The sequence below is a fragment of the Bos indicus x Bos taurus genome, chromosome 18, assembly GCF_003369695.1.
Source record: "Bos indicus x Bos taurus breed Angus x Brahman F1 hybrid chromosome 18, Bos_hybrid_MaternalHap_v2.0, whole genome shotgun sequence".
Taxonomy (NCBI): Eukaryota; Metazoa; Chordata; class Mammalia; order Artiodactyla; family Bovidae; genus Bos; species Bos indicus x Bos taurus.
Window position 1 is genome coordinate 31,492,693 of NC_040093.1, and position 19,235 is coordinate 31,511,927.

The following is a 19,235-nucleotide window of genomic DNA, read 5'->3' on the forward strand; positions in this document are numbered from 1 at the left end:
CAGCTTCTCCTTTGCTAATGAAGTCACTGGGCCAGCGGAGGCCCCGGTCCCTTCAGTGCTGTGGTTCTTAAAGTGTGGTCCCTGGAACGGCAGCATCATCCCGGAGTTTGTTGGAGATGGCGTTCTCAGCCTTCCCCAGAGCTGCCAACTTGGCAGTGTGTTTTAACTAGCTCTCAGATGCACACTCTGTCTTGAGCACCTCTGCTTCAGTCTCTGCCCAGCGGAGCCCTGGATGTCTGAAAGGGCTATTGCTTTTAAGGGCCTTGCCTGCCAGTGTGGGGTGTTCATGAAGAAGATGCAGTCTGGACACCACATGGCAGTCAGCACAGTGGGGGGTGGGGGCAGAGGATGGGACCAGGTAAGGTAAGACTGTCTCTCTCTGTGCTCTGCGTTTCTTTATTGTTCGGTATTTACAAAGAATATGCAGCACTTTTATAACTGAGAGGATTTAAGGTTTATTGAGAATACTAAACTATGAGCTCTCCAAGGTATCACTCAATAGGTTCATCGGTCGTTAGCTAATCATTAAAACACCACCACTTCTCACTCTCAAGCTGCCCACCAGAGCTGCCCACATGAGAGGCAGTGGGGCTGGGGGCTAAGATATGGAATGCTGGGCCTTGTGGCTTGATTTGGGGTCACACTTGAGACCCTGATTTTTCATCTATATGGTGTTTTGTCTACATGGTATTTCTCCCAGGGACCAGTGTCATGAAGGTCTGTAAGAGAGGCCCTTCTGTGATCTCTTTTTCCTTTTAGATCCAGAATACTTCGAAAGAGTCCTGAGGCTGCCTTTTTGTGGGTCACATGACTATGAACTTGGCTAGGGTCTGACAGCTGGACATGTAGTGGGGTCTGGGTGTTGGGGTTATAGCCAGGAGAGGCTAATGCACCTCGCTCACTGTAAGTGCCCAGGGGCCCTGCGGACTAACCCGGCTTGTGTCTTGTAGATATTCGGCTTCTTGGCAACAGCGGCCTATGCGGTGAACACATTCCTGGCCGTGCAGAAGTGGAGGGTCAGCCTCCGGCAGCAGAGCGCCAATGACTACATCCGCGCCCGTACTGAGTCCAGAGATGTGGACAGTCGGCCTGAGATCCAGCGCCTGGACACGTGAGGGCGCGCTGAGTCTTCTCCCCTCTGGTCCTCCTGCCCGTACTTTCAATCAAGTTTTTCTTTCCCTCATCACATCAGATTATCATGTGACTAAGTTGAATTTTGTCCTCCTTGGTAACAGTTCATTCTGGGCAAGGGTTTTCATGGCAGCCCTGATGGTGGGTGCAGGAGGTGGGGGACCCCGTGCCCAGCCTTTCACACAGAGGCGGTGGGAGGGGCCTGCCTCCCCCATCCTCTGGCTTGGTGGCCATGGGAGCCACTGTCCTCGCCGGCCGCCGTGTCCACTTCACTGTTCCTGAGCACAGGCTTCGCGGCTGACTCTGAGCCACCCCCTCATATGTATTCGTGATGAGTCAGGACTCTGGATTAAATGGGGGCTGTTGGAGGGGAAAAAACAAGTATCAAGGAGTGAAACTTTATGGTTGGAGTGATGGGTCAGCAGTGCTTTCTGGGCAACCCCCATAGAGGCCCTGAATGCGCTTTAGTCTCGCTGCCAGGATGCCCCTCTCCCCATTGTTTTCCATGCCTGGGGGCACCGGGACCCCAGCACGAGCATGGACAGCCAGCTGTGACACCAAGGGTCTCGGCGGCAGGTGTGCCCACTGGGTGCTTTGCTGGCTCTGGGGGAGGCTGGCACCCTCTTGGCTGGGCTCCAGGGCACTGCTGCGCATCAGGAGGTCACCATCTGTTTCCTACCCTGCTGAGACGTCCCTGGAATCATCTTCCTGAATCCCAGAGGCTCCTCCAAGAATACGAGGACCATCTTGTTTTCCAGTTTCCTACCTTCCCTGAATACGCCGAGGCTGGACTGCAGATTTTCTGTCATCTTACCTTCCCAGATAAAAGCCACAGGAGAAACACAGTCTGTCCCACCAGTCCAGACCCTTGCCCATTTGCTGGCCTCACGGACCACAGGTGGGGACACGCCTCTGTCTCGAGGGTATGTGCTGATTTTCAAACGCCTGAGAAGAGTTCTAGAGTGAATTCTGAGTGGCTCCGTCTAGGATTTGAAAACTACTTGAATCTGCACCATGACACCCCCTTTCACTGATGTTTCGGAGGGTGACGACCCTGTACCTCAGGGTCATAACTATGAACGTCGATCTTGGAGGCTGTTGGGGAACATTCTAGTTCCGTAAGGTTTTGTATGAATTCTCGGTAAAGTGAAGATTATTGTGGTAACTAAGTTACACAGGCCCCTGCGATGCTGTAGTTTTTTGTTTTTTTCTGTTGGAGACTAATTGTTTCTCTTACGGAAAATTTGTTTTTACATGTCGGGTTTTCACTCTTTGAACTGTCCTTAATGTTTACAAACCTCACTCTAGCTCCAATATTTTGTGTTTCACCCTCACCAAGGAAAAGAATGCTCACTGCTGGTGGGAAGATTTTGCATTAATGAGGAGAGTCCCAGATCTTGTGCTAGTGAGTGCTTACAGCTTCAGCAGCGGGCAGTGTCATGAGAGAGGGGGTCTCGGGGAGCAGAGCCTGTGTGAGAAATGTCCAGCCCTGCACAGGCTGGCATTGCCTTCTGCAGAGCAGAGCGGTGTGCAGTTTCCTGCACGGGTGGCTTCGTCAGGTAGCACTGCTTGGCTGGGGACCCCGCAGGAAATGGTACTGGCCATCTCTGAAGGGTCGGGGTTAGGGCTCCCTGAACCGAACATCCTATACAACTCAAGTTCTGCTGAAGTTCCTTTCTGGGGCCATGACCCAGGCCACCTGTTCAAGCCCCTGGTCTGGTCAGAGACCCAGCTTGTCTGGGGGTAACTGACCTCCCACTGTCCCCACCTAGGGCAGCCAGGCCTGGTCACGGCGGTCTGACTGAGCCCTCTTCCCATGGATGTTGTGAGGCAGTACAAACCAGGCTTCACAAACCTCGTACCTATTATGTGTAGTGACTTTTGAGGAGATTATGACATCTGGATTTTATCTGTTCATTTTATATATTTATTTTGCATTTGTAGAGTGTATATGCTTTGTCAAAATGGGGCTTATTGCCCTCTGAGAATTCCATTTAAAAACAGGGTTACAAAGACTCAGCCTTGCATCAAATGGGGCCCACTTGGAAGGACCACCCTGAACTTTATCAGAAATCTCCTTCTGGGATTCATGTTACTGGGCCTCAATAAAAAGCTGCCTTTGAAGTGAGATTGGAAAAAAGAAGACTCTTCAGGCGAGGGTTGTTGCCCAAGTTTTTCCAAGTCACTTCAATAAAACCGGTTATCATCTGGCTGAAAGGAGTCTGTTGGTATCCTGAGGATGTGCTGTCAGCTGCAAGGAACGGTTCTGAAGCCCACTGAAGTTGTACACGCTGACATGATAAAAGGTGATGACACCTTGTGCCATAGGCCACTTAGGAATTAATTTACATCTTAGTGTTAGAATCTTGGAATTATTTATGTCCCTGTAACTATTTAATGTCCTTTGTGCCATGAGGCTCTCCCATGGTTTTTGTAAATATATTTCTTTATATTTAATTAGCTCCCAGTATAGCCGAAAGTGACCAGATATGCTGACTGGTGGACTGTAGAGTCATAAGTCTTGTCACATGGTGAGAAGGAAGGAAGGAAGGAATATGGTTGTCTAGTGTGAATGGAAAGACACTCGCATTTTCTTTATGTTGTTTCTGTGTACGAACAAGACAATCTAGATTTGGGGAGGCTTAAAAGGGCTTTTTTTTTTTTGCAAATTGAAATAAGCTTATTTTTGCATTTAATAGTTGTAATATGGACCAGTGTCAGTTTGGTTTGGGGAATTTTTAAGACTGAGGCAACCTTAGTGTTTTTTAATTTTCTGGTGGGATGATATTGGCATTCACAGTTGATGCCCAACTTGTATACGTTTGAATTTGTTCCTGGATACTGGATGGTTGAAACCCTCAAGCATTTGGTGGAACCTCTGGTGGTTTTAGATGGATGCAAACACTGACGTCTTCAGAGAAAGTTTATCCTGGCATCAATCCAGTTGATGTGGTATTTTTTCTTTTCTCTGATTCTCCTTTACCCTCCCTTCACGTTGCCGAAGACATGGCAGGGGGGTGGGGTGCCTTACCCCTTTCATACAGAGAGATTCCAGTCACGAGAGCCTAAAGATACTCGTCAGCTCTATATAAAGCCGGGGAAGGCACAGGCAGTTACAGATTAAAACCTCACAGCAGAAGTTCTATTTGAAGTAAAGGAAACAGATTCTCACTCTGCAGCAAGTCATTCAAGAGAGACAACCTTTGCCCACAGAAAGGCAAGAATGTTGACGCCTGCCCAGTCCCAATATCCATGTCTTCCTTGGCAGCTTGAACCAAAGTGCCAACGTGGACGGAGCCCAGGCTGGCCGCAGGGAAGCGGGGACCCAGTCTGGTTCTGGGGCTCGGCTCTGGGAGGTGGATGTTACCCCCTACCCTTTGGGCACCATCACTGTCCCTTGGCTAAAGGCTCCTTCCTGTGGGCAGCCATGGAGTGCGTCTGACCCCACCCCATGTCAGAGGCTTCTTGAGAGAGCTTTGTGACTCAGTTGAAAACATTCCTAGTCTTTTAAAGTTTGCAGTTTCATTCGCCTTTCTTTGAGGCTTTCTGAGTGACTCAGTCTTGGGTTGAGCCACAGGCGGTCTCTGAGGAGATAAAGCACTAACTCTGGTCTGCACATGTATGTGAATTCCTGCTTGCAGCAAATGACCCTTAATACCCCCTCCATATGTCATGTGTGTGTGGCCCAAGCTCACCTTTTCTCATAGACTCACCTGTGCTGTTTGGGAAGGAACCCCTCACTTCTCCATGTGTTTAAGAGGTGGACCAAGTCCCTAATCTCGGGCTCTGCAGGATTTTCAGTGGGCTGTTCTTAGAATCTGCCCTGACAGAGTGTGGAGACAACACGTGGCCACTTTAGGGATTCTGGGAGGCAGTGGCGATGTAAGTGGGTCCCGGTGTGCCACCCATGTTCCAGACAAAGCAGCCATGAAGTCTTTGTGCCAAGGCCTGATAGTCATTTTCTGCACATGTGTTTTACAGGAAAACATGACACTAAGCAGATAGCAAAAGGCGAAAACAACTCAGCTGAGGGCTGCTTCTAAATTGACTGTCCCAACCACGTAAAAAATGGCTTCCTGCTCTAGTGACTGCCATTAGCGAGTGAGGTCTCCAGACACGTTTCTAGCTCCTGGTGAAGTGTGCAGAACCCAGGGGCTCTCTTCATTAGCACCCACTCCCAGGACCAGCTCAGTGACAGCTGATGAGGGAGCGGGGGCGGGTCTGGGAGGTGAGAGGAGTGGGGAGCAGGCCCAGACCATCTGCTGAGGGCCTGTCGAGAGCACTGGGCATGGTTACCCACCCCGGCTGTGCTTGGTTAACTACCTCCTGTCCTCTTTGGAAAAGCAAAGTCTTGTATTCCAGAACCCACTTGAGAGTGGGAGCCGAATGTGGGGACCAGTGTGCCTGGGCGCTGCTGGGCTCTTTGTGTGAGTTTGGGAACTCACAGGTGTGGACAGGTGACTCAGATTCTGATCTGGGGGCCCCTCAGAGAGGACGCAGACCCGACACCGCCTGCCTCCAGCCGTGTAAACCTTCCTGGCTCTTTGTAAAATCTTCATTTCTTCTCCCCTCAGCAGATATAGCTGAAATCGTTAACTGTCTGGTTGAGAAGGTAATTGGAAATCTTTGTGGCTCTTTACATTTCATTTATTTAGAAACCATTTCTGCCCTCAATATCTGTTAGATCTAGAAGAATTTTTTTTCTCAAAGTTTAATGTTTGTTTAGCTTTTCTTCATACCAGTAAATGGCATTTATATACTTATAGGCTTGAAACTCCCTTCTTTGGTTTAGATTATATTCTCATTTCATTTGGATGTAATTTCTCAGCCTTAGGGATTTATTTTTTCCTTTCTTGTTTTTATTATTCTATAAACATTAAAAAAAATTACCCGCCAGCCCGCTGAGTCTAAATCAGTGGCAATTTGCCTAAAGTTTCATTTATGGATCCTTGAATCATGTGTCTTTTTCACAGGGTTAATTTGTTGTCTAGTTTTTATTCCAAGACTTCAGTCTGGGTGACTTGCTATCTGGACACCCTGGTGTGTCGTGTCTCCTTTGGAATGCATTCTACACAGGGCCGAGAGCCTTCAAGAAGGGGTTAATAACCTGGACTCTAGTGAGCTACATCAGAACTTTGATTTAGAGTAGGACCTTGTCTCAAATGACCTTAATCAGCTTTGCTGGCAGGATTAGGGTGAGGCCCGAAGCTTCTTTTCACCACTGCGCCTCAGAAGAGAGAACGCGTGACACAACTGATTTGAGGAGGGTTTGTATGGGATTCAGTAATAATCTGAAACTATCCAATTTGAGTCATCTTGGGAGGATGCTGCTGAAACCCGGTTGGAAGCGCCCCTTGTATCAAGACAGCCACCCGAAGGAATGGTCAGGAAGCGAGGACAGCGTGGGGGCCTCATGCCCAGGCAGGCAGGGCTGCGTCTGGCTGCTTCCCTCTGCGGCCCATTTTGCTTTCCTGCCTTTTCCAGAATTGATTTCCCAAGTTTCAGGACTTTGCTCTCCTCTCTGCAGATGTGAGGAAGGCAGCTACTCCGGGCTTGGAGGGAAAACTGACTGGTCTCCTGGGGGAGCTCAAGGGTGGGACGCCTGTGCACCGCCCTCATCCCCCCAGGACTGGCCCAGGCCCAAGGCCTCACCTGCTCCCAGCTCTGTCACTCCGTAACCTGTTTAAAAATGAGTTTTCAAACCCTGCCTCATGATGAAACTGACGTACGGGGATAAAACCAATGCTTCTCCTAAGCAATAAGAGAACGCTAGGGGGCGAAACTATTTGTATATGTTGAAATTTGTAAGGGTTTAGGAACCCATGGCAAAGACAGTTAGCTATTTATTACAAGTATGACTATACTTTTTCCTTTTCCCAAAGTAGGTAGTTGTGTCTTTGGATATTCTAAGACAAATAATAATCACTTCACCTTGGTGCCTTCCGTGTCAGTCACATAAACACTCCCGTCAATCATGGAATTGAAAAAGATGCACATTTGGTTCAACAAGATAACACTATTTTTGTAGCATGATTTTAGATTGTGTCCTTTTAATATTGCTTTCAGCAATGCTAGTTTTGAGGTTTGGTCGTTTTCCCTTTAAAACTTCACTATGTATTTTTAAAAAGAAAAAAAGAAATCCAACCCCTCAGCTTTCCCTTGTCTCTTCTCTGCTGCTTTCTCCCCAACACCTTGTTTCCGCTTACCTAAACAGTCTGAGAGTAAGAGTATATTTCTGTGAAATAGTTATTAATCAGTATAACTGTATTTGGCATTTTTTTTACCCACTTGCTACTTCTGAACAGCCACTGCTCACCTCAGATGGTAAGAGGAAAGTGGTTCCATAAGAACAGAACATTCTCGGTGCTCTGAGTTCCCTTCTTTGGGTCTGAAACGGTGACAAGCCCTTTCCCGGTTGCTGCCTGTCTTCCAGATTCGCTCAGGCCATCCTCCTCTGTGGCCACCAGCTTGCCTCTGCCCGTGTAAGACGTCCTGCGGCAGGAGTGGGAGTGGGGACTCTGCTGGTCTCAGGTTCATCTTCCACTCGGATCTCTGGTTCATGGATGCCCTGGATAGGTTGGACGGCCCTTTCTGGTTTCCGGCCCAAACATACTAGATTCTGTGCTGTGATGAGCTTGGTGAAGACACAGATGACCTTTCACTTTCCCGCCCCTGCAGGACTGAGTTATGTCTGGTCAAGAGAAATCTTGAGGAAACTAGCTGAGTCCATTTAAAATGAAGGCATGGATTTATTGAAACATTAAAAAAAAAATTTTTTTTTTCCGCTTTGAAGGGTCAGGCAGTTATTTTCTAACAAAGGAAGACGAGTAAGATGGCTGATAATTCCCATGTGACTACTCTGGTACTTGGCCCAGTGGCGCTTGGGGGAGGGGCAATGTTAATTTAATAACTACTACACTTGCTTCTTAAAAGTCTACTTCCTTTAACAGTGTAGTTGCAGCTGTGGGGCGAGCTGGGGTGATGTGTGTTCAGCGAACTTGTTATGCTATTGGGCAGTCTGAGCTCCCGTCCTGGCTTCTGAGGCTGGTGTGGGCACCACTCAGCTCCCACCAGCCCAGATGTGACCATCCATTCAGAGTGGTTTGGGGGCCCCAGAGCCTTCGCTCCTGTTTATTCCTGACAGCCTACAAAGCCTCACACTGCCCTCAGTTTTCCCCCTTTATTTCTTTTGAAGGACCAATTTTTTCACGGTACTTGTCCTGATTGTTTTCATAGTGTTCAAATCTGTATTTTTGTATGTAGAGGGAAATAATTTTCTCAACACTAATCGCTAATAAATATTGAATTGTCATGAAGGAGTTCTTGTTTAATAAACGGACGTGTAAAAACAGTTATCATCTCTTTCTTCACTCTGCCTTGCTCCCACCCCTTAAAGGCTGTGGCCCGGATCCTAAAACAGGCTTGTGAGCTGGGGGCCAAACAGCCATAGTGGGGGTGAGGACACTTCGGTATTGCTGTTGACCGGTGGCTTGGCCAGGGTTGGCAAGGTGGAGCCACTCCCAGCAGCCCATCGGCTCTTGCAGGTTCTACTTTCATACGTGTTTTTAGAACACGTTACATACTGTGCGAAAAGCTGGGGCAGAGTGCCTTGATCTTTCCCATCACCTGGGCCAAGACACTGACTCACTGCGGGATTGTTAGCTTGATGTGAGAAGCTGAGACCCCCAGGCCTCTCGTGGAGACCTGAGCAAGTCACCGAACCTTCCGTCAGATTCCTGACTACAAGAGGATCATGTGAGGAGTAAAGAGCCCACACGAAGATGCCTGGCAGGGAGCAAGTGCACGGGCATCGCTGCTGTAACCTGCAGATGCAGGATCCACGTGGGGCGTGGGACCACTCCGTGCTGATGCCTCTCACCTGACAGCGTTGCTCTGGTGTGTAAGGTTTTTATCAAACACACACACTCCAAGCAGGAAGTCAGTCTGGTTTAATCCATGATGGCTTTTTTCAGGATAGGAGATTCACATGCAAGAGAAGAAGAAAAGACTACAAATGCCCAAATCATGGGTCCAGAACTCTGGCTCATTCACAAGGTCTCTTGGGTCACAGGAAATGCCATTGAAAAAGCTGCTTTTGTGTTAAAAAAAAAAAAACAAAAACATAAAGTAACAAAATCCTATTGAAGATATATGCACAGCATAAGGTCCTTAGGTGAACACAGAAGGCACGTCTCACCCCTCATGTGGGTCAGGTGTCCAGAAGTATTGTCCTGAGGGCCTGGGAGCCGCTCACCTGCGGACGGCCCCAGGAAAGACAGGGTTGGGCTGGGCCTGCCCAGCTGCCCCGCACGCTGTCGCTGCCACTTGTTACTTGGAGCCCTCAATCTTTTGGACCTGGTAAGCTAGTCTACGAGCTTTGCTTTGAAACAGTCGTACACCCAGAATAGGCAGGTCACCTGAAGTCATGGTCCTGCTCTCCAAAAGTGTGAGGTGGGCAATGGGACCTACTCTCTCCTAGGTCACAGGGTAAAGGCTAGTTTTCTCCCTGCTTCAAGAATGAAGAGGGAACTGGTGCTCCTTGAACAAAAGAATTTTTGGAAGGATCATTATTGACAAAGTGCCTGGCATGAGCAGGGGCCCCAGCCACAGAAGGAAACCACCGGGGCCCAGGGCTTGGCCCTGTGGCAGTCTTTATCTTGCTTCTTTCCCCGACACTCGCCAAGGCATGAAGGGCCCCCCGTGATGGGGTAACAAGGCTCCATCTGCTCTGTCCCCGTGCTTATTTTTGGCAGAGAGGTTAAAGGGCTTAAGGTCCTGGGGCAGAAATGAGAAGGGGCGGAATATTCACAATGCCGTCACAGCAGAGAGGCTGGACAGTGCTAAGCCAAGGGCTGCCATTGTGTATGCGGGGGCTCAGGAATGTTGCTTGGGGCTGTAAGGAGGCCTGCTCTGTCAGCAGCTCCCACTGCTGCTCGAGAAATCACAGCCTCCCTCCCCACAGGCTTCCCTGGCCACACTCTGGCCGGCCTGGTCAAGTGCGGGAGCGGAGGCCTGCGTGGCTCAGGTGCCAAGGCAGGGCAGGTCTTCAGTCGGAGTCAGAGTCGGAATCCTCTTCTGAAAGGAAAGCAGAGAGGACGCTTGGCAAGAGCTCTGGGGCCAGTGGTACCTGAGAGCCGACTCCGGGGAGGCGCTGTCAGCCCCGGGCTCAGGCCACAACAGCTGATGGTGGTGTCCGCTTGGTGCGGGGACTACGAGTGCCTGATACCCTCTCGGCTGCAGCAGAAGGGAAGCGGGGAACCCAGATGCCCCTTCCTCTGGGGCCCCAGGCCCTCCCAAATCTGCCTGGCTGTTCTCCCTGCAGGTGGCAGGCTTGTCTATCTGCCCCGCCCCCCAGCCTGCAGTGGGGCTGGCTGTAGTCTGAGAAACTAAAACATACTGGAAAAGCAGGGAGCTTGTTTTTAGCCATTTCAGTCTCCCCTGCCCCAGGAGTTTCAATGTCACCTGCCTGGGGACAGCAGGCCCTCAGTGTAAAGAAGCCCCGCAAAAGCCCCCCTTGTCTATCCAGCCCTGGGTCACTGCTGATCCTCACAGGGCATGGCCACCTGTTCCAGAAACACCTCACCTGGACGGGGGCGCCTGCTCTTTACAATCTGTTGTCCTCACTCCCCCTGCCCCGTTTATTTTGCCTGCACACTCCTACAAATCTATCAAAACCCAGCTCTAGGGTTGCCTCCACAGCCTCCGAGCTGGCCTGTAGGATGGGCACCCCCTCAGCTGCTTCATCTCCACCTCTGTGAGCCCTCGTTTTGCTGTTGTAGTTGACGTCAACTCGGGTTCCTCCCGCTCCCTGTTGATGCCGTGCGTGTACACCACCACTGTCTCTGGGCCTGATTCCTGCCCCCTCAACTCCCTGAGGGCAGGTAGTTAGCCTGCCCATCTGCACACCCCTAGGGCCCAGCACACGGCAGCCTCAGCAGGTGTTTGGGTCAACAGATGCTGACAGAAGGCCTGGGAGGGATCGGGGACACCGGATTTGGGGGGAGGAGTTGTGCTGAGCCAAACATCTGATTTACTCACTTGCAGGGAGCTGACATCTGTCTGTCCATTTAAAGCCTGCTTGGGGGTTTGGAGAGGGACAGGCAGGTAAACAGCTTGGGCCCTCCAACCCAGGTCAGCTCCTGGGCTTCCCTGCATTTCTGTGTTGGAGCCTCCACTGCCCCTCCAGGTCCCGCCCCTCTGGGCAGGGACCTCTGTCTCCTCTGATGGCCTCCCTGGGCAGGAAAGCCCCAGGCTTTGGCTGAGGAAGCTCTGAGAGATCACAAGCTCCAAATTGGCTTGGTCCCTCTGGGCATGTCCCTCAAGGGCCCCCCTGTGCTGCACATATGCACCCCAAGGATGTGACATGTTGATATGGCTGCTGTCATGGATGGAAAAACCAGCCATCCAGCTTGCAGGCTTTTCCTTTCTTTTTCAGTCAGGTAATGGCACAACAGCCATTCTGAGCTGAAGGATGGCTGGAGGAGGCCAGAAAGTCTGTGGCACTTTTCCCTGGATATAAAAAATATCCATCCTTGGATAAAACAAGCCCGAGCTGCCCTGTATTTGCCTGGGACTGTGGATAAGAGCTTGGCTTGCTGGTCTTTAAGCTGGGGGGCAGGCACGACTGGAGACGGGGGGCTACTCTGAGACCAGTGGCTGCTCTGCAGCCCAGTGGACAGCGCCCAGGAGTGGTCTCGTGAGGCGAGGAGGTGCCAGGCGTGCCCTCAGCGTGCCCTTCCTGGAAAGGCTGAAGCCCCAGAGAACAGTGTATTCCCCGGAGGGGAGCAGTTTTATCATCAGTGCCACACGAAGAGATACTAGAACCAGGCTGTGAACACACTTCCTGCCCGTGGGGAGAGAGGAAATGCTCTTACTCCAGCCTTAAACCAGCCAAGAGCCCGCAAGGGAGGGCAGGGTCCCCGCAGTGACCATCCCAGGTGACGGGCCCGGTTCTCTGGTGGAGCCCACAGGTGGCCACCCACCTTCTGCCTTGTCAGCTGTGGTCTCCTGTGCGGACTCCTCTTGTTTGAGGAATTTGGCTACATCGTTAAAGATCAGGTAGAAGTCAATGGCAAACACAATGGTGGCAAAGAAGCCAAACACCTGTGGAGACAGGGGCAGGGCGGATGGCACATGTCAGCAGGAACAGGGAGCCTGAGAAGGGGAAGGCCACCCAGGGCAGCTGCCGACCCGTCCCCATAGCTTGTCTTCATTTGCTTGGATAAGCAGCTCAGAATGGCAGGCACAGACCCTCTCCCATTAATGACAGATAGGCAATCGAGCTGTTCATTTGGTTTGGCCAACAGCCTTTCCAAATTCTGGGCAGAGTCAGTCTTCAACCAGAGGACTGTGGCGTTGCTGAGATCCACGATGAAAGGCCAAGGTACCTCAGCAGAAGCAGACTGTGCCCAAGGAGCTAGGAGGGGTACCCACTTAGGAGTGAGGTGAACGTGAGTGGGGCACCCCTCCTTCCCAGAGGTTGGGGAGCAACTCACCCCGGCTGCTTTGGAAGCCCCATCTGGGTATTTGGCCACGGCTGTGATGGAGATGGCAAAGTAGATGAGGGCTGCTGTGACACAGCGGAGGAAGTCCTGGGGAGACAGGGGTGCAGTCACATGGCTGTGAGCTCCCTGGTGTGGGGCACACAACATGGGAAGGTGCCCACAGGGAGCTGAGGCAGGGGAGAGGGGCTCAGAAGGGCAGTGTGTGCCAAGGACAGGGCCGGAATCCCACTGTCAGATCCGGGACATAGGCGGGGCCTCCAGACCAGCCTCCACGCACTCCCCCTTCCAGGCCCCCCACCTGCACGCCCTGGTCCTCCTCCAATCTCTACTCCTGCCCTGTCCAGGTGCCTCCTGCCTGCCATTCTCTGACAGGTGGACAACAGGGTACGGACCAGGCTGCAGCCCACCCTGTGGCCAGGCCCATCTGGTGGAAACCTTGTCACCGGCTCCCTCTGGCTCTCCAACAGCGAGATCTGGTCACTGGTCTTGCTTTGCCACATGCTTGTGGCAGATCCATTTATGTACCACGGTTTGCACCTACTGATCCCTAAAATGGGGACAGGGCAGAAAGCTGGAGACCAGGGTTCAAGTGTTTCAAGTGTACCTTTGCTGTCCCTTCTGACTCATTTCACACAGCAAAGTCCAGGGTGGGTTTCTGGGCCTTCCCAGGTGATAAAATGAGTTGCCAGATGGCTGAGATCTGGGAGAGCCCTTCAAGTCCTCAGTTAACCCACCCTGCCCTATATGGAAATGGCTAGAATTCCTGCGGCTGAGGCTCATTCCAAAAGGCCCAGCTGGGAGCACCAGCGCCACCTGATGGCCAAGGGTGAGAATGCCATCTGGGTTCACAGCCTCACAGAGGGACCCTGGAGGCCCAGGAGGTGGGCAACCTGCTCTGGGTCCCCTGGCTGCTGCAGAGTGAGGCCTGGATCACCCGAGGCCAGGCCTTCCCACCAGGTTCCAACTAGCTGCAAACAGCCTCCAGTGACTTGAAGGGAGGGTGAGGGCCAGCCAACCTCTTCCTCCTGGGGCCCCAGCCCTCACCATCATGGGCCAGCACAGGCCCTGCCACTTGTCATTCAGCTGCATGGCATCAGCAAAGAGGAAGCAGAGGGCCAGCAGGAACTCCAGCAGGGGCGCCGTGAGGAAGGCAGATGCTGAGGACGCCACATAGCAGACGAAGATGATGAACGAGAGACCCTGGGAGGTGAGGGAGGGAGAGGTCAGGGCCTGTGCACAGCCCCACCCTGCAGGCAGGAAGAGAGGTGGCTCCAGCATGGAGTGACCTACCCAGTTCTCCAGTCGCAGGATTAGAACTCACACGGTGCTGCCCCCAGTGCCTCTGGGCATGGCCCTGCACCCAGGCTCAGGCTAGCTCCCTGCCAGGACCCAATGAGGAAGCCCCAGCCTCTCACAGCATCCAGTCCCCCAGAAGGCTACCTCCCCACCACCCACCCCTGAGGCTCTCTGGCAGAATCCATCCAACCCAGATGGTGCTCCACAAGGGAGAATCAAACCTACGCCCTCTCAAAGGCAGTCAACTAAGCAAGAGCCAGTTTCAGAAAATTACACCCCAAACCCAAGATCTGTGCTTTTCAATGAATGAAGAATTTACATGAAAAACAGGACACAAATCTGGCACTTTAGTAAATAATATGCCTGCTGAAGTATTCAAGAGTTGAAATGTACCAATGTCTGCAATTTACTTTGGATGCACCAAAAATAAAACGGATTGGACTCCCCTGGTGGTACAGTGGATAAGAATCTGCCTGCCAATGCAGGGGACACTGGTTCGATCCCTGGTCCAGGAACACTCCACATGTCAAGGAGCAACTGAGCCTGTGTGTGCTCATACACCAAGAGCCTGTGCTCCAGCAACAAGCAAAACTACAATAAGAAGCCCATGCACCGCAATGAAGAGTAGCCTCTGCTTGCCACAACTAGAGAAAGCCCACCCAGTGCAACCAAAAATAAATTATAAAAAAGTTAAGAAAATGAATTGATGGACAGAGAGATATGTGAGAGGGGCTTCCCTGATAGCTCAGTTGGTAAAGAATCCACCTGAAATGCAGGAGACCCCAGTTCGATTCCTGGGTCAGGAGGATCTGCTGGAGAAGGGATGGATAGGCTACCCATTAGAGTATTCTTGGGCTTCCCTTGTGGTTCAGCTGGTAAAGAATTTGCCTGCAATGTGGGAGATCTGGATTTGATCTCTACTTTGGGAAGATCCCCTGGAGAAGGTAACGGCTACCCACTCCAGTATTCTGGCCTAGAGAATGCCATGGACTATATATAGTCACGGGGTCACAAAGAGTCAGCCAGGTTGCCAAGAGATTTGAGAGAAAGTAAGTAGCAAGTAAGGCAACTGTATAATTGGTGGGCATATGTTTTTGCTGTATATTTTCAAATTTTCATAATAAGGGAAAAACATCCAGAGGGAGAGGGCGTGGTGACACTGCCGCTGCATGCCCTGCTGCGTCACTGGTCCAGCCTTTGTGAAAGGAGGCGCAAGGTGTCATGAGGAACTGATTGAGAATGAAATGTTTTCTGCAACTTGGCAACTGATGTGGGAGGATGCCAACGCCCGGTTAGTTCTGCATAGGTGCCAGAGTCCCGTGGCCTTGTCTTCTTGGGAGGCTCCAGCAGCCTCTCAGCACATCTCTGTGCCTTAGTTTCCCATCTGTTCAAGCTGGGCTCAGCTACCTCCGTTGTCATGTTCAGAGCAGACACCTGTGCTCTGCAGCTCATTCGTCTGAAGTCACCATGGTGCGCCCCGTGGGGCATCTGGGTGTCATCCCTCCCGAGCCCCCCAGCCCCGCTCTGAGCTACTCAGCTATGGACGTGCTCAAACCCAGCCAGAGTGACCGAAACCAGAACGGAAAAGGGCCAGCAACCATGGAGCAGGATTGCTTAAGAACACATGTGGAGTCAGCCAGACCAGAGTTCAAATGCTGATGCCCTTTTATTAGCTGTATGACACTGAGCAAGCCACTTCATCTCTCTTAACCTCACTCTTCTCATCTGCAAAGTGGGCTGTGAACATCACTGGGTGCATGGGTGGTGGTGAGGAGCTCTCACAAACCTCGTCAGACCCTGGCCTGTGAACAGCCCATCAACCCCATCTGCCCTTCCCAGTGCACCCACCCAGGCTCGGGAGGGATGACACCCAGATGCCCCACAGGGCGCACCATGGTGACTTCAGACGAATGAGCTGCAGAGCACAGGTGTCTGCTCTGAACATGACAACGGAGGTAGCTGAGCCCAGCTTGAACAGATGGGAAACTAAGGCACAGAGATGTGCTGAGAGGCTGCTGGAGCCTCCCAAGAAGACAAGGCCATGGGACTCTGGCCCAACCCTATCCTCTACTTCCTGTGCCAAAGGCTGTTATCTGTGGCCCTCATTTTCCTTTCCCCTACCCGCAGAGCCTGATCCTGGGGATCCCCCTTTTGATTCTGTTCCTCATTCCCCGGATCCCTGGTGGCAACTTCCTCCCTCTTCCTGCCCATGTCAGCCTCCCACTTGCTTGGGCCTGGGGGCAGCCAGAGGTGACCTGAGGACGCAGGAGTGATCTCAACTGGCTCCCCTTGCCTCTTCAGTGCCCATCCCTCATCCACCCTTCCTCCCCTCTTCATCCACCTGGACCTAGGATCTTGGTGCCCAGTTTTGCCAAGGGCCTCCTCTATGCTCTGCCCACCCCTCCTCCACCCATGAGGAGGGCTTGAGTTGGGTGTGTTTGGGGTCCCCTCAGTGGGCCTTGGACTCAAGGCTTCTCTCCACAAATGTGGCTCCTATCAGTCTGCAAAGTGGCCAACCAGGAGGTGACTCCGAGCAGTGTGAGCTGAGTCCGGGATCCGGGTGCCTCATGTGGGGAGTTGGACAGGTGCTGGCCTTGTGACCTCTGAGCTGACCCCAGAGGCAGGAGGAGGTGATAGGACCAACGCCTGCAATCTGCCCCCTGGGAGCCCAAAAGAGAGGTGGGGACAGAGTCCTCCCTCTGATCCCTGCTGTTCTCAACCATGCTGTCACCTGACCTGCAACTGATCCGGGTCAAATCCCCTAGACGCTGGGGCCTCAGCTTTCCCGTCTGCAAAGTGGGAATAATGACAGGGGTTATCAAATTGCTGGAGATTCAAGTAACAAGTGCTTCTGTCTCATCCCGCCTCCCCACTAGGCGTCTTCCCTCCCTTCCCTCCCCTCCACGGAGGCCCAGCTCCAACCCCCAACCCCACAGGCCGACAGTGCGAGGGATTTTCAGTGTCCCGAAGACAAAGGGCTGATGGGCGTGGGTGGGGGTGCGGGAAGGAAGGAGCTCAGAGGGGGTGGGACGGCTGGGGCTGGATCCCAGCGAGGGCGGGGAAGAGGGGGATGAAGTCATCACCCCCAGCCGCCCCTCCGCAGTCTGGGTGGGGGTAGGCTCCTGCGCGCCCCCCAACCTTGTGGGCCGGGCCTCACTCAATCCCGGGGGGTCGCGCCCTCCCCACGGCTGGCGGGACTCCACTCTGGTTTACGCCCAGCAGCTCGAGGCCGGGTCGGTCCTCCCTGCGCCCGAGGAAGCGAGCCAAGGAGCCGTGGGCCCACCCCGGGTCGCAAAGGGCCGATGCCTCCCGGGTCCGGCAGGGGCGTGGCGGGAGGTTTTGCGGAGCGGGGTGCCCGTGAGGGAGGCCTGAAGATGCGGGAACGCAGCCCGTCCCAGGGGTCCAGAGAGGGCGGAGGGCCCGGAGGTCACACAGCGCCGGGCTGCGATCCCCGGGGTCCGGCCACTGCGTCTGTGAGCCCCCTCCCCGGGCTCCCCTGAGGCCCCCGCATCGCCTGCGACCCGTGCGCGGTTCAGCTTCAACGAGCCCATCCCAAACGGAGGAAGTTTGCCCAACTCAGCCCAACTCTGCGGGGCTGCGAGCGAGGCCGGCGGGCGAGGCGCCAGGCGTGCAGACAGCGGCGCCCCAGCCCCACGCCCGGGGGCTGCAGGCGGGGGCGGCCGCTGGGGGCTGGGCTCCGCCTGGAGCGGGCCGTGGGCGCCGCACTCACCGTCTCCGCCAGCAGGAGGCGGCCTTTGAGCGAGCAGAGGAAGGCGCGCGCCGGCAGGAGGGCACGGAGCCCGGGAAGGGCCGCGCTGGGCTGGGTCCGGCCGGCGGGCTCGGGGTCCGGGTCGGGCTCCGGGTCTGGGGGCCACATGGCGGCGGCGGCGGCCGATGCTGAGGCTCGGCCTCGCTCCCTCTCACCCTGCGCCCGGGAGGGAAGCGGAAACCCCGACTGTGCGGAAGGAGAGCCGGGCTAGACTCGCAGGGCGCGGGGGCGCAACCCTGCCGCTCCGCCCCCACCCCCGCCCCGCCCCGCCCCGCCCCTCCTCCCTTGCTGTGCTTTTCTCGCCTCCTCGCCTGCAGCCCTCCTCCCTGACTCCTGCCCCCTCCTCTCCTCTCTCCCCTCTTCCGCCCGCCTTCCTCCTCCTCCGCCCCTCCTACCCCTCGAACCTCGGCTGCCCGCATTCCTGCAGCCCGCGCTGGCCCGGGGCTTCCTCAGACCCCCGCCTTCTCCCCTCACCCCTGTCCTGGCGGCCGGAGACCTTATTGCCGCCACCCAACACTCCGTCGGAGTTCTCAAACCACCCCTCCTTGCCCAGAAGATTGTTGGCTTTCGTTGTCTTCCGTCTAACTTCTGCCCATGCGTGCTGGGGACCCAGGAACTTAGGCCTTCAAAGAGCGAGATAACTCTCTTGTCTTCCTGTGGCTTTGACCCCCGCGGTCAGCTCCCTGCCCCACTCCCTCTCTCTCTCCGCTGGCCACCCCACCCCTCTTGGGCCTGCCCAGCCTCCTGGAGTTTCTTCTTTGGCTGCCCCAGCCCTGGATTCGGCAGCGCCCCCCACCCCCCGCCACAGCACACACACATGTCTCCATGGAGTTCAGTGTGACCAAGATCCCGCCCAAGACATTTTTAATACGCCTGAGCCTCTGCAATGGGCAGTGCCAATTGTCCTACCCCTAAGAGCCAGTGACCCGCCCGTCTTCACCTCCTTAAGCTTTCTTCTATCTACGTCCACGTCTTAACCACCACAGCCTCCACTAGACTTCAGACAACTCCTCTCTCCTTCCTGGACTGTTGTGAGGGTGTCTTTTTCTTTTTGACTTTTTTGGCATGCGGGATCTTAGTTCCACACCCAGGGATTAAACCCGCACCCCTTGCACTGGAAAGCAGTCTCAACCACTGGACCACCAGGGAAGTCCTGTGAGGTTGCCTTTAGGGGGCCTCTCTGCTTCCTCTCTTGGCAGACAGAGGGATGCTTAAGTCATCCATCACAGTTGCTTCCATTCTCCTCACCTGCAAAGACCTTGAATGCTTCCCATCTTGCTTAGGGTCTTGGTATAGAGTAAAAACAGCCCCTTGCTACCCTTTCCTCTGTCTCTCCTACCTGTAGAGCTGATTATCTCCTTCATGCTGCTTCTTGCAAAGAGATCTTTGTAAATGCTGACCCCTCTGCCTGGAATCATATAACAAGGAAGAGATATGTTATCTGATTAACTCCTCTTTATTCTTCTGTGATCATAACCACATTGTCACTCTCTCAAAGGAGACTTCCAGACCTTCCCAGCTAGGTAAGAGTCATT

The 19,235-nt window shown here is 53.5% G+C and overlaps 2 protein-coding genes across 4 annotated transcripts in view; one reads left to right on the top strand and one right to left on the bottom strand.

Annotated features, from left to right (window-relative positions):
* CMTM4 (CKLF like MARVEL transmembrane domain containing 4) overlaps positions 1 to 9,246 on the top strand; it is a 79,935-nt gene extending 70,689 nt beyond the window's left edge. Inside the window, exons 4-5 of one of the 3 annotated variants that reach the window (XM_027516372.1) lie at positions 951 to 1,111; positions 7,565 to 9,246. In XM_027516372.1, the coding sequence (XP_027372173.1) occupies positions 951 to 1,111; positions 7,565 to 7,865 (462 nt within the window). In that variant the 3' untranslated portion in view covers positions 7,866 to 9,246. Of the gene's footprint in view, positions 1 to 950 lie in introns of all 3 variants that reach the window. The other 2 variants (XM_027516375.1, XM_027516374.1) reach the window with 2 other exon arrangements.
* CMTM3 (CKLF like MARVEL transmembrane domain containing 3) lies at positions 9,060 to 17,928 on the bottom strand. The gene is made up of 5 exons (XM_027516376.1): positions 17,662 to 17,928; positions 13,680 to 13,835; positions 12,627 to 12,722; positions 12,114 to 12,234; positions 9,060 to 10,206 (listed from the first exon to the last, which is right to left on the bottom strand). The coding sequence occupies exons 1-5, from the start codon at positions 17,806 to 17,808 to the stop codon at positions 10,178 to 10,180; spliced, it is 549 nt and encodes a 182-aa protein (XP_027372177.1). The 5' UTR covers positions 17,809 to 17,928; the 3' UTR covers positions 9,060 to 10,177.
* Positions 17,929 to 19,235: the final 1,307 nt, after the last annotated feature.